General features: G+C 68.0%; 1 protein-coding gene across 1 annotated transcript in view; it reads left to right on the top strand.

Annotated features, from left to right (window-relative positions):
- The window catches only part of MAP1S (microtubule associated protein 1S), a 16,324-nt gene extending 3,804 nt beyond the window's left edge, over positions 1-12,520 (top strand). The window contains exons 6-11 of the mRNA XM_026064849.1: positions 2,636-2,737; positions 5,200-5,282; positions 5,431-5,571; positions 6,276-9,573; positions 9,835-10,052; positions 10,467-12,520. Of these exons, the coding sequence (XP_025920634.1) occupies positions 2,636-2,737; positions 5,200-5,282; positions 5,431-5,571; positions 6,276-9,573; positions 9,835-10,052; positions 10,467-10,622 (3,998 nt within the window). The 3' untranslated portion in view covers positions 10,623-12,520. The remainder of the gene's footprint in view (positions 1-2,635; positions 2,738-5,199; positions 5,283-5,430; positions 5,572-6,275; positions 9,574-9,834; positions 10,053-10,466) is intronic.
- Positions 12,521-12,730: the final 210 nt, after the last annotated feature.

Raw genomic sequence — 12,730 nt, 5'->3', positions numbered from 1 at the left:
GGATCTGCCCCCCCTGGATGCCCGGGATCTGCCCCCTCTCCTGCCCTGGATGCCCGGGATCTGCCCCCTCTCCTGCCCTGGATGCCTGGGGTCTGCCCCCTCTCCTGCCCTGGATCGCTGGGATTGGCCTACTGGGACCCTTGGGATCTGCCCCACTAGATCCCTGGGACCTGCCTGCTGGGATCCCCTGGATCTTCCCCCTCTCCTGCCCTGGATACCTGGGACCTGCCCCCCTGGACCCTCAGGATCTGCCGTGGATCCCCAGGGTCTGCCCCCTCCCCTGCCCCAGACCCCTGGGATCTGTCGCCCAGGCTCCCGGGCCGGGGACCCGTGGGAGCTGCTCCCTCCCCTCATCGACGCCCGGCGTCTGCCCCGGTGCAGCTGCAGGGACTGGGGTGCTGTGCTGGTTTGTGCTGGTGTGCACTGGTTTTCAGCGGGGGGGATGCTCGGCTCACTGCGGGGGCTGTGCCGTGCGGTGCCCCTCCTGCCCCCGCTGCAGCCGTCCTCGATTCCTGGCTGGAGCTGGGAGTTTCCCCCTAAACCGTGGGGAAGCCTGTCCCGGGGCAGGGCTGTGGGGTCCCTGGGACCACTGGTGTCTCCAGCACCCCGCGAGGGCGAGGCCGAACCTCGCCCGCCCCGGGAAGGCCCAAAGCCCGGGAGGAGGCAACGCYGCTCGGGAAACAGTCTGGAAAAATGCCCGGCCTCGGCCGCACCGGCCGGAGCCCCAACGTTCGCCCAGCGCCTTGCGCAAAGCGCGCGCAACTCTGCGTCGCCCCCCTAGCGCCGATGCCCTGGCGTCTCTTACGCCATCCCGTCGGTTTGTGGGACCGTTAACGGCTCGGCAGGGTGGGGAGGAAGGGAGGGCGGGAGGGGCTGCGGGCGCTCGCTGGGCCGACGTGCTGGCAGCCGAGCTCCCGGCGAATCCCTGTGCGCTGCCCTATGGCAGAGCCCGAGGGGGTTGCTGGTGTCTTGGGGCCGGGATCCCCGAGCGTTTGCAGCTGGCGCGTTGTCCCGAGGTGGCGAGGGGTTTCCAGGCCCCCGCTCTGGGTGCAGGGAGAGATGCCCGCATGAAGGAGGAGCGAACCCACGCCGGGCGTTCGGTGCCTGACGGGAGCCGGAGGCGTGCGGAGGCTCGTGCGGCGCTCCGAGTCCTCCGGCGCAGCTAATTCCCATAATTTCCCTGGCACCTCTTCAAAGACGGCAAGGTGCTGCCGTAGCCGCAGGGGCCGGTGTTTTGCTGGCAGAGCCCATGCAGCCGTGAGTCACCGTGCAAGGTGCACGCCTCGGGGGAGCCGGCCCGCACCTGCGCCGGCGAGCGCCGGGCGCTGCTCTGCCTCCCCGGCGAGGGCTGGGCTGGCGGCGCCGTGCCGAGGGTCTCCGCGTGCCGGCGCTCACAGGCTCGGGCAGGCCGGCCCCGCGCCGGGGCGGATATTACTCGGCTGCACACAATGGGTTGGCGACGCATCCGCGTGTCTGGGAGCTGCCTGAGGAAGCGCTGGGTGTCCCGCGGGCTTTGCCTAACCGCGCCGGGAGCCGCGGGATCGCTGCTCCTGCGATCTCTCCAGCTGCTCCTGGATTTCGGTGCTGGGCACGCTCTCGGGTGTTTATCTGGCGTTTGCAGCGTTGCTGCGGGTGTTCCTGCTGGGGTCTGGCTTGGCAGCGGGCTACGTCTCCGGGAGCCCCTGGGGAGGTGGCATCAGCCTGGTGCTGGGGGTCACAGCGCAGCCCCCGTCTCCCCGCCTCGCTGCATCCTGTTAGGATTTGGACAGCAGCGAGGAGTCTGGAAATCTGCTGAGCGCGGGGTCGGTGCTGGGTCTCCCTGGCGCTGGCCGGGATCCTGCTGCCGCGTGGTGCGAGCGTGGCCGGCGCTCGCCTGGGCCGGGAGCGGCGCCCCGGGGAAGGCTGAGGGCTGCCGGCGTTGACGGGAGGCCACGAACTGACTCACATCCTGGAAAGCAGCGCGCGGGGCGCCTGGGGACCCATCCGCTCCGGCCTGCGCCACGGGTCCGCAAGGAGCAGGAGGCCCCCGGGCTGGGGCCTGTCCTGCAGCCGCAGGGGAGGTCGGAGCAGCTCTGCTCCCTCCCACGAAAAGGCCCCGCGCTGGCCGGGGGCACTGGGCCGATGCAGCCCCATCTCTTGTCCCCCAGGCTCAGGGCGAGGCAGGAGGGGGGCGAGGGCAGACGTGGTGGGGACCGTCCCCGCCGCAGCTGGGTGGGCAGCGCGGCGCTGACTGCAGGAGCCGCAGCGGCTGCTCGGCATCCCCGGCTTGGCCGGGTTGCCTGGGTCTTATGAAAGCCGGTGCCATGCCAGGGATTCGGGAGGTGGTGACGTGAGGCAGGCCTGGCCCCCGAGCATGCTGCGGCACGGGGAGGGGGCTGCCGGCACGGGGCACGGTGCCCCCCGGCATTCGTGTGGTCAGCGCTAGGGCTGGGTGCTCGCTGTCGCTTGTGGCTTTGCTGAGATTGGGCGCCGGCTGCGCCCTGGTGCTGGGGACGATGGGTGCTAACGTGTCCTGGGGTGCAGCGGTGGCTCGGGGTGCTGGAGGGCGGCCGGGCATCGGGAGCCCTCGGCCAGGGGTGGGTGCCTCGCGCCTCCCGCCTGCCCCGGCGCTGATCCTTCCTGCCCTGTCTCGCAGGCATCCGCTCCTGGGACATCGACCTCACGGCTTGCAACCTGGATGAACAGCTAAAGCTCTTCGTGTCCCGCCACTCGGCCACCTTCTCCAGCATCGTGAAAGGTGAGTCCRGGAGCGGGGGGGGAACCCCTGCCTCTCCCCGGCTGGGGGCTGAGCCTTTGGAGCCCGCTGGAGACGGCGCCCCGCAGCCCCAGCTGCACCCGGCTCGCCAAGGACGCTCGGGCTGACGCCTTCTCTGTCGCAGAGCGAGCGTGGGCTGGAGCGCACGTCTGCAGGGTCCTCGCCTGACCYGACGGCTGTGTTTAATTCATGCGTCTCCGGAGGGGACGGGGTACGAGCGAGGCGAACGCAGCGCTGCCGCAAGCTGGGGCCTTGCCCTCGCTGGCTGCTGTTTGCTGAGCTGGGCAAACATTTAGCCGTGTCTATAAAACGGCTTTTGTGCTGAGCTGGTTGYGTGCTCCCTCCCTGACGCTGCCCCGGCCCTCGGGGCAGGTCCGGGCTGGGGGAGCGGCTCGTGCCTGGCCCGGCTGCCTGCGTCCCTCGCCGCTCCTCCGAGCCGGGCTGGCTCTCACCCATGCGGGGGGCTGGGGTGTCCCCCAAGGCAGGCCGGGGCTGACGCAGCCTGGGAAGGGCGTCAAGGTCTGCCCTGGGGATGAAACAGTGTCTCCGGGGCTGGCTGCTCCCACCCTTGTCTCGTGGGCCGGAGTGGCTCTGGGTGCGTCGCGGAGAAAGGCTGGCTTGTTCCAGCGCGGCGTGGGAACCGGCTTTGCCGGGATGCTGCGGGGGTGGCTGAGGGGTAGGAGGTGTGGGCAGCCCCCGCAGCCCGTCCCCGGGTGGGCACCGTCCCCGCCGCCCCCGGGAACAGGCTCTGCTTTGTGCCGAGCAGCTGCTGCAGCCGGTGGCTGGTGCGTGGGGGCGACGGAGGCCCCGGCCGGCTCAGCGGGGGCCCGAGCCAAGTTGCAGGGCCCTTCCCGGGCTCGGCCCCTCTCCAAGGCTCTGGTGGGGGGAGCAGCAGCTTCCAGGGCTCCCCGCTCATCGGCTCTGCCCGGGATCTGTGCGTTAGTGCCTCGTGGAGGCGCTTGCTTTCGCCAAGCAGGAGCTGCCCCGATGCTGGCCCGGCCGCAGGGGATGCGGTACCCGTGGTCCTGCTGGGTGCCTGTCCTGGCGCCCCACGGCAGCGGGGAGCAGTCGGAGGGACCAGCTTCTTCCTCACGCTCTGGGGCAGCCCCACCGCAGGAGCCCCCCCTGCTCCCTGCCGATCCCGCTGCACACRCCGGCTCTTGAGCTGGGAAACGTGGTCAAACGAGCTCCCAGCTCCGGCAGAGCCTCTCCTCTTTGGGAGGAGGGTGGTTTGGTTGGGGGGCATCCAAGGAGACACGGGGTTCTGCAGTGGGAGCCACCTTGGTCTCCTGCTCCTTCGCGTGCCGGATCCCAAACCTGTCGCCATCCCTCTTGGGAGGCAGGGGAGATGCTGCCGCAGCGGAAGGGCCGGCGATCCTGCCGTGCCGGCGCTCAGCTAAAGCGTGACCCGGCTGCCCGAGCCCTTGGGCCCTGTCTGGGCTGCGGCCAGCCAGGCTGGCGGCAGTGGGACTGAGCCCCGTGATCCCCGTGTGCTCCTGCCCGTGGCAAAACCACTTCCTTTGCCTGCTGTGGGGCCAGACCGTTCCCCTCCGGAGCTGGTGTGCTCCAGGAAGCCTTGCCCAGCCCGAGACGGGACATCAGCGCCGGCTCTGGCCCTGGGAGCACGGTGCTCTTTGGGGTCTGGCTGTGCGGAGGGCTGCGATTTCCCGAGGAAACGTAGCCAAGAAGCCGGCGAGCAGGCCATTGCCCGTGGCCTGCTGGAGTTGCTGCTTCCACCTCCTCCTCCGAAGCCGTGCCGCTCCGGAAGACGTCTTCCCCGCCACGTCCCCTTGTCCTTCCTGAGCAGGCAGAGGGTCACCTCAGGGCAGGACACTGCCGTGGGCGGTGAGGTCTCCATGTGCTCTCCAGGCTTCCTGTTTGGGGCCGGGGGATGGGATGAGGGCCTGGCTGGAGCTGGGACACCTGGGTTCCTCCCCGCTCCCTGGGCAGCGGGGCTGGCGGGTGCCTGCCCGCCTGGGCTGGGCAGATGCGGTGCTGCCGCTGCGGTGGGCACGCAGGGCTCGTGCCGTGCGGAGAAGAAGGGGCCGTGGCTCCTGGGCGGGCAGGTGACACGCTGGCTATGCAGCCCCGCTCACGGAGGAGAGGCGGGGTGGCCCCAGCGTGGCCGGCCCCTTCTTCCTCCCCTCCCTGCGGCAGGAAGGATGCAAGGAAACGTGTCCTTCAGCTCAGCAGATCCGCTGGCCTCCGCAGTGTCCGGCTGGTGGCCAGGAGCGGGTTGGTGGCTGTCCCTCTTGCGCAGTAGAAGTGGGCAGGCTCTGTCCCCACTGCCGCCTTGGCCACGTGCTGGGTCCAGCCCCTCATCTCCATGTGGGGGAAGCCTGAGCTGGCCATGGAGTGCCCAAACSCCAGGGTTTTCCCCCTGGGGTTCCCAGCGTTTTGGGGAAGGTGGTGCTGGGCCAGGTGTCAGCCCTCATTCCCCGCAGGTCAGCGGACCCTCCACCATCGGGGAGATGTGCTGGAGACCCTGGTGCTGCTCAACCCTTCGGACAAGTCCCTGTGCGATGAGGTGAGCAGCGGGGGCCTGGGGCGCGGGATGGGGCCGTGGGACGGGGCTGTGTCCCCTTCCACGGGGACAGCAGCTCGTGGGGGAATGCTGCGGGACAGGGTCCAGGTGGGGACGCAACGTCCTCACCTCTGTCCCCTCCTGTCCTCAGCTGCGGAACCTCATCACGGACGTGTCCCAGCACAAGCTGCTGGTGTTCGCGGGGCCCTGCGTGGAGGAGACGGGGGAGCTGATGCTGCAGACGGGCTGCTTCTCGCTGCGGGACTTCATCCAGATCTTCACAGACAAGGAGGTGCGGTGCTGGGCCATCAGGGCCCTGCTTCCCTGTTCTCCTGCAGCCAGGAAGGAGGGCTTGGCTGGGGAACGGGATCTGTGGCCCCAGGGAGGAGCTGCCTGGTCTCCCCCTGCTCCCCCAGGCTGGGTTTGGCTGGGGCTGGCCTGGGTGCGCAGTCCCTGAGCTCGGCTGTTGACGTGCAGGGGGACGTGGCAGGGCGGGGGGGGGCTGCAGTCTGGCGCTGTCTGCGCTAGCGGAGCGACTGTCTGCTCACGTCCTGCAGCGTCTCCGCAGGGAGCTGGGCACGGCGGCGGAGCGAGGCGGGAGGCTTGCCGAGCCCTCTGCCGTCTGCTCCGCAGGCAGACACGCTGCCTCTCGCGGCAGGCACGTTCCTCCCTCTGCAGCGCGGGGCTGGGAGGGAGCCGGAGCTGGGAGAYGGCAGCCCCTGAGCCCCTGCCGGGGCTGGATGCGAGTCGGGGCACCGGCACCCTGTGGGCATCGCGCCTGCAGCCAGCACCGAGCGGTGGGCAGGGGACGGGCTCCTGGGAGCCCCCAGGTCCCCTGGGGAAGGGACACCCTGCGCTTGCTAAGGGAGGAAGGGCTGAGGTTCCCCATGGGCTGCCCCATCTCACGTGGGAGCCCAAGGTGCTGCTTCGCCTGCGTGCCCCATGCACGATGAGGTGACCAGGGCCTGAACTCTGACCGTCCCTGTGCCCCCACAGGTGGGAGAGATGCTGAGCTCCGCAGACCCTTCTGCCAAGGCTAGGCTGACCATCAGCTGCCCTGACTTTGGAGAGTGGAAGGACTCGGGTCTGGACCATCACAACCTCCAGGATTTCATCGAGCTGCGGTACAACCCGGGCTGCATCCTGCCGGAGATGGAGGGGCTGGAGGAGTTTGTGGAGTACCTCTCGGAGTCCCTGGAGCCCCAGTCCCCCTTTGACCTCCTTGAGCCTCCCACCATGGTTGGCTTCCTCAAGCTCTCCAAGCCCTGCTGCTATATCTTCCCGGGCGGGAGAGGGGACTCAGCCTTCTTTGCTGTCAATGGCTTCAATGTGCTGGTGAATGGGGGCTCCAACCCCAAGTCATCCTTCTGGAAGCTGGTCCGGCACCTGGACCGCATCGACTCCATCCTGGTGACGCACGCAGGGACCGACAGCTTGCCTGGTGTCAACAGCCTGCTGCAGAGGAAGCTGGCGGAGCTGGAGGAGGACCTGTCCCAGGGCTCGCAGGGCAACGGGGACTGGGCGAAGAACCTCATCTCTCCAGAGCTGGGCGTCGTGTTTCTCAACGCCTCCGAGAAGCTGAAGGACATTGAGGGCAACTCCCAGGTGCTGAAGAGCTGTGATGAGGCTGCCCTGACCCTGCACTACCTGGACAAGCTGGGCATCCGCCCCAACCCGCTGGCCCGGGACAGCAGCCCCCGTGTGGAGCCCACTGTCCTCTTCCAGAAGATGGGGGTCGGCCGGTTGGACATGTACGTCCTGAACCCCGTGAAGGGCACCAAGGAGCTGGAGTTCCTCATGCAGCACTGGGCAGGCAATAGTTACCCCAAGGAGCAGGACTTGCCCCTGCAGTGTCTGACCTCCATCTGCGCCCTGCTCGTCTGGCACCCCGTCAGCCCCTCCGAGAAGATCATCCGGGTCCTCTTCCCTGGCTGCACCCCACAGGCCCGCATCCTGGAGGGGCTGGAGAAGGTGAAGCACCTGGAGTTCCTCAAGCACCCCGTGGTCACCAAGAATGACTTGAAGGGGCTGTCTGCACCCCAGCCGGAGAAGCAGCTCAAGCAGAGGAGGGCAGAGAGCAAGGAGAGCTTGAAGTCCGCTTCTAAGCTGAGTCTGGTGGACACTGGGACACCAGTGCCGAAGGAGAAAGCTCTGAAGATGGAAAGGAAGGAAGTGAAGTCAGGGACCAAGGAGAAACCGAGATCACTGGGAGAGACAACTAGAACAGGGTCAGAGGAGGAAAGAGCCAAGGATGCTCGAGCCAAGCTGGACTCCTCGATGGAAAAGCTCAAAGTGGACACGAAACCGAAGGTGAGTAAGGAGAAAACAGTGCCCAAGAAGGAGCCTGTTCCTCGAAAAGAGGAGAAGAAGCCAGTGAAAAAGGAAGATGGGACTGAGGTGAAGGGTGAAGCCAGGAAGGAGATGAAGACAGTGAAGAAGGAAGTGAAGGCTGAGACGCTGCGAAAGGATGTGAAGGACAGCAAGGCGGAGGGCAAGACTGCTGCAAAAACCCCAGCCCGGAAAACGCCAGGCCCGGACACCCGCAAACCCTTGGCCAAGGCTGGGAGCATCAAGAAATCCACCCTCAAGAAGGAGCCGGAGAAGCCCAAGGCCAAAGCGCCCAAGGAGACGGGTGGCAAGAAGGAGCCAGGGGCATCGGATGTCTCCAAGTCCTCCTCCCCTGAGGACATGCTGCCAGAGGCCGAGCAGGGCCGGGGGGCCGCGTCACCGGGAGCGGAGGGGAGGAGGAAGGAGGAGTCGACAGATGAAGGCATCACTACTGCAGAGAGTGAGCTGGAGCCGTCCCCGCTGGAGAATGGGGAAGCCAGGGTGCGCGCCGGGCCGGGGGCCGCGGACTTGGGCTGCATGGAGAATGGCCTGGAGGACCCCGACAGCCCCCAGCGCTTCCGCTACCTCGAGAGCAGCCCTTTCAAAGCCATCGGCCCCCCGTCGCCCCTGGCCAAGACCCCCAAGAGCGACCGCAGCGTCAACTTTGACTTGACGCCCACCGGGCTGCTCAACCACTGCGCAGAGGGCGGCGAGGACCCTTGCGGCAGCTCTGAAGAGAAGACCCTGGAGATGATGTCTCCAGCCAGCTCGGGTCCTGCCAGTGCCGGACACACTCCCTTCCACCAGTCCCCAGTGGATGAGGCAGGAGAGGAGCCGGGTGCCGGCACCAACGCCAACAAGCAGCCCAACTCCTGGCCGCCGGCCRCGGCCAAGGCCTCGCACGACAGCTCCGGCTCCTCGCAGGAGAAGCAGACGGGCTGCCTCTCCCTGAGCCCCTTCAAGGACGACGTCCCCGATGTGTCCCCCACCATCACCACCCCCTCGCTGCCGGCCGAGGTGGGGTCCCCACACTCCACCGAGGTGGACGAGTCGCTCTCCGTCTCCTTTGAGCAGGTGCTGCCCCCCGTGAGCGAGTCCCCCCAGGAAGAGGGGGGGAACCGGCCCCGCGGGATCAGCCTGACCCCGGAGCCGGACCCCACCGCCGCCGCCAAGGGCGGGATGTCGCTGCCCTTGCGGCCCTGCCACCACCCGCAGCGGGCGGACGGGGACGGGCTGCCGCGCCACGGGCGCCGCTCCGACTCGCCCCACGACGTGGACCTGTGCCTGGTGTCGCCCTGCGAGTTCGAGCACCCCAAGTCGGAGCGGTCGCCCTCCACCAACATCAGCCCCCGGGACTTGTCGGACAGCGACCTGTCGCAGGAGATGGCGCAGCCCCTGGCGCAGCGCCGGAGCCAGGCCCGCAAGCCGGGGGGAGAGACGCCCCCCACCTCCGTGAGCGAGTCGCTGCCCACCCTCTCCGACTCTGACGTCCCTCCGGCCACCGAGGACTGCCCCTCCATCCTGGCCGACGGGCTGGAGTCGGATGAGGACTTGGAGCACCCTGCCCGGGGCCTCGCGAGGGCCCGTGACCCGCTCCCGGCCCCCATGAAGGACCCCTGCCCCATCCCTGCCCAGCCCGGCATCTGCATGGTGGATCCCGAGGCCCTGCCGGCCGACCAGACCCGCTCGGGGAAGAAGGAGCTCCCTGGCAAGGTGAAGAGGACCCCATCCCGCGTGGGCTCGGCACCCGCGGCCCCGAAAACTGAACCCCCCAAGCACTCCACCCTGGGCTCCAAGGCCAGGGGCCCCGTGAGCTCGGCCCGTGACGCCGGGGACAAGGCCAAGCTGCCCCCTGGGGACAAGAAAGGCCCCTACGGTGGGGCAGCTGGGGACTTCCGCACCCCTGGGACCACTCGCGGCGCTGGAGCCAGGCCGCTGGCGGGAGCCGGCAGGGCGTCTCCGGCAGGTAAGGCCTGGGGTCCCCGCAGGAAGGGGGCTAGGGGGTGCGGATGCTCCTGGGTTTGTGTCGGTGCCGGAGCAGGGCTTCGTGGCTCCGGGACGGCTCTGGTTTTCCCATACCGGAGCAGCTTGGAGCCGCTGCTGGGGCGATGCAGTCTGAGGGTTTGGGGTGGGGTGCGTATGATGCCCTGGGGAAAAGGGTGGCAGGGGGCCGCCTGTGTCGGTGCTGCCCCTCGCGGCCCACAGCGCCGTGTCCCCGTCCTCGCAGGCTCGCGGGCTGCGGYCCCCCCAGGCCCCCCCGTCTACGTGGACCTGGCCTACCTGCCCGGCTCGTGGAGCGCCCGCACGGTGGACGAGGAGTTCTTCCGGCGCGTGCGCTCCCTCTGCTACGTGGTGAGCGGTGATGACCACCTCAAGGAGGGCGTCATGCGGACCATCCTGGACGCCCTGCTCGCCGGCAAGCACCAGTGGGGCACCGACATCCAGGTGAGCCCGGAGGGGACCTGGGGGGGGGATGTGGCTCTGAGACACCCCTGCCCAGCGGGACCTGCCCCAGAGCCCTCCCAGGCTCTGATGCTCAACCTGGGGGTCCTTGTGGGCACAGCCCCTGTGCCGCTGCAGAGCGCGAGCCTGGGGCTGGCCACCAGCAGGCTGCCCTGTGCCTCAGTTTCCCTCGTGGAGCAGTAGGATGGCTGTGGAGAAAATAAGGGGAGGAGATGGAGAGCAGATGCCCTGAGACTTCGCTGGAGCGTTTCCAGCTCTTTTCCGAGTGAAACAAGTCCATTAGCTGTGGCCATGAAATGATTCAGCTCTAGGCCCTGGTGCTGGGGAGTCCCATGGCCAGGGTGAGGGGTCCCGCTGGACTGGGGCGGTGAGCCGGTGCCGTCGGTGTCTCCACAGGTGACCCTGATCCCCACCTTCGACTCGCTGGTGATGCACGAGTGGTACCAGGAGACCCACGATCGGCAGCAGGAGCTGGGCATCACGGTGCTGGGCAGCAACAGCACCGTGGCCATGCAGGATGAGACCTTCCCCGCCTGCAAGGTGGAGTTCTGAGGAGGGCTGTGGCAGTGCGACCCTCCCCAGCTGGGGGGAGGAGGCGGTGTGGGCTTCATCCCCACCTTCCTCCTCCTCCGCATGCGCCCCCTTCCCTCCCTCCTTCCCTTCCTCCCTCCCAGTGGCTCGGGGCTGTGCCGGCCGCTGAGCCTCGGAGGGGAGGGAGGGGAAGGGTCTGCTGGGGAGGAAGGAGGTGGGGTCGTCCCCTCCCTCTGGACTGGCACGGGCTCGGGGGGCCCCGCGGGGCCCACGGCACCCACGCGTGCCGCACCGTCACGCACCGCGTGGTTAGCGCATGCCCACGCCGGAGCCACGCACTCCTCGCTCTGCACCGCCGCGGCCCTGGCCTGGGGTGGGGGGCTGGGGTGACCCTGCCTTTGGGGGGCAGGAGCCGCCCCCTCCCGCATCCAGCTGCGGTGCTGAGCCGTTTCCCGGCGGGCAGCAAGCCTGAGCCGTGCTCGACTTACAGGGTAACTTTTTGTTGTTTGCTGTTCCTACCCCCCCGACCCAGATCAGCCACTACTGCCCTCCCGGGAAGGGGGGAGCCGAGCCTCCTTCCCGGGGGATCCAGGATGACCTCGGCCGCCTGCCTGGGGAGCCACCCCGCGGCTTTCCCGGCTCCGGGGCCGCGGCGGCGGGGCAGCACGCGGGGCTCGTGGTCCCGGTCGCCGGGCTGCGGTGGCTGCTCCACGGCACTACAGCACCTCGCTTTGTCCCCCCGTCCTATCCTGTCCTCTCCCATCCCGCTCCGGAATGCATGGCCGGCACCTCGGCACTCCTCACCGCCAACCGCCACGGGGAAAGGGGCCGGGAGCGGGGTGGGCAGGGGCTTCGCTACGCCACCGTCTGTCTCACTGTCCGTGATTCCTCCGTCTGTGGCACCGGTGCGAGCAAGGAAGAGTCACGAGGGGTGACAGGAGCCCTCGCAGGTCCTGCTAAGAGCAATTGTGTCCCCTCTTCCCTCTCCATCTCCGCCCCTCGTGTCCTCTTGTCCTCACGTGCAGCAGCTGGAGGCTTTGCTCTCCACTGAGCTGAGACCTGCCAGCTTGCTGCACTGATGGCTCTTCCCTCCCGGCCAGCTCGGGCCGGGCCGGCTCTTCTCCCCAGCCGGGGCAGCGGGCTGGGCCGGGGAAAGCAGCTCTCCCTCCCCTCGGCCCCTGAAGCCCTCAAGTAGCTGGAAGGGAAACCACCCGTCACGTGCAATTTTTAAGGGGTTTTGTGTGTTGAGCTGGGACCAGGGGGTGCAGCGGGGCCAAGCAGGGATCGGGGCCGGGGCTCGTCCCCTTCCCTTGTCCCTCCCGTGGGAGCAGGGGCCGCGCTCGGCCTCCGCTCGCCGTCTCCGCAGCCCCAGCCGGGAAACACGGTCCCTGCCGGCCCCCGGGTCGAGGGCAAACACTAACCGGTTTTGTAGGGGGCTCCTTGCTGGCTCTTTTTGTAATGACTTTTTAAAAAAAAAAAGAAAAAAAAAAAAGAGGAAAAAATAGAAAACACAAGAAACTGAACAAACCAAAACTGTTCCTGCGGGAGGTTCTTATTTATCTGTGGTTGCCACTGTGAGGCTGCGGCCCCTCGGCCCCCAGCCCTGGGGACCGGCTCGCGGCCGCGGGGGCCTTTTTACATTTGATTGTATTGTCCTACGTGTTAGGGGAGTGTGGGGGGGGGTTCAATGTTTCACCTTTAGTGCTTTATATATTTTTCTTAGCTGGAAGCTGTTTTTAATGTTGGAGGGGCGGCGGGAGCTGCAGCCCCCGCCTGGGGCCGCGGTCCTGCTCGTGCCTCCGGGCTGCGGCGGTTGTCGTTGCTAGATGTACGGGCACCGTCACGCACCCCCGTGTTGCACACGATGTTACGGTTTGGCAGATGTATTGAAAACAAGCATTAAAGAGATAATAGCTCGACGCCGCTGTCCGCCTCCGTGCGTTCGGGGGAGGCAGGAGGGGGCTGCGGGCCCTCACCGGTGGCCCTGGCGTGGGAATGGGAGCGGGGCCGGCTCTGGTTCGGGGCTGAGCGGGCCCCAGACGCGGGCCCAGCCGCGCCGGCACTGCACGGCTGAGGATGGATGAGGAGTTTCCATGGCAACTGCCTGCATCCCTGCCGGAGCTGTGCGG

The sequence above is a fragment of the Apteryx rowi genome, unplaced genomic scaffold (genome assembly GCF_003343035.1).
Source record: "Apteryx rowi isolate R43461 unplaced genomic scaffold, aptRow1 scaffold_220, whole genome shotgun sequence".
Classification (NCBI taxonomy): Eukaryota; Metazoa; Chordata; class Aves; order Apterygiformes; family Apterygidae; genus Apteryx; species Apteryx rowi.
Note: the sequence above shows the minus strand (reverse complement) of the source record. Positions and strands in the feature narration are given on the sequence as shown.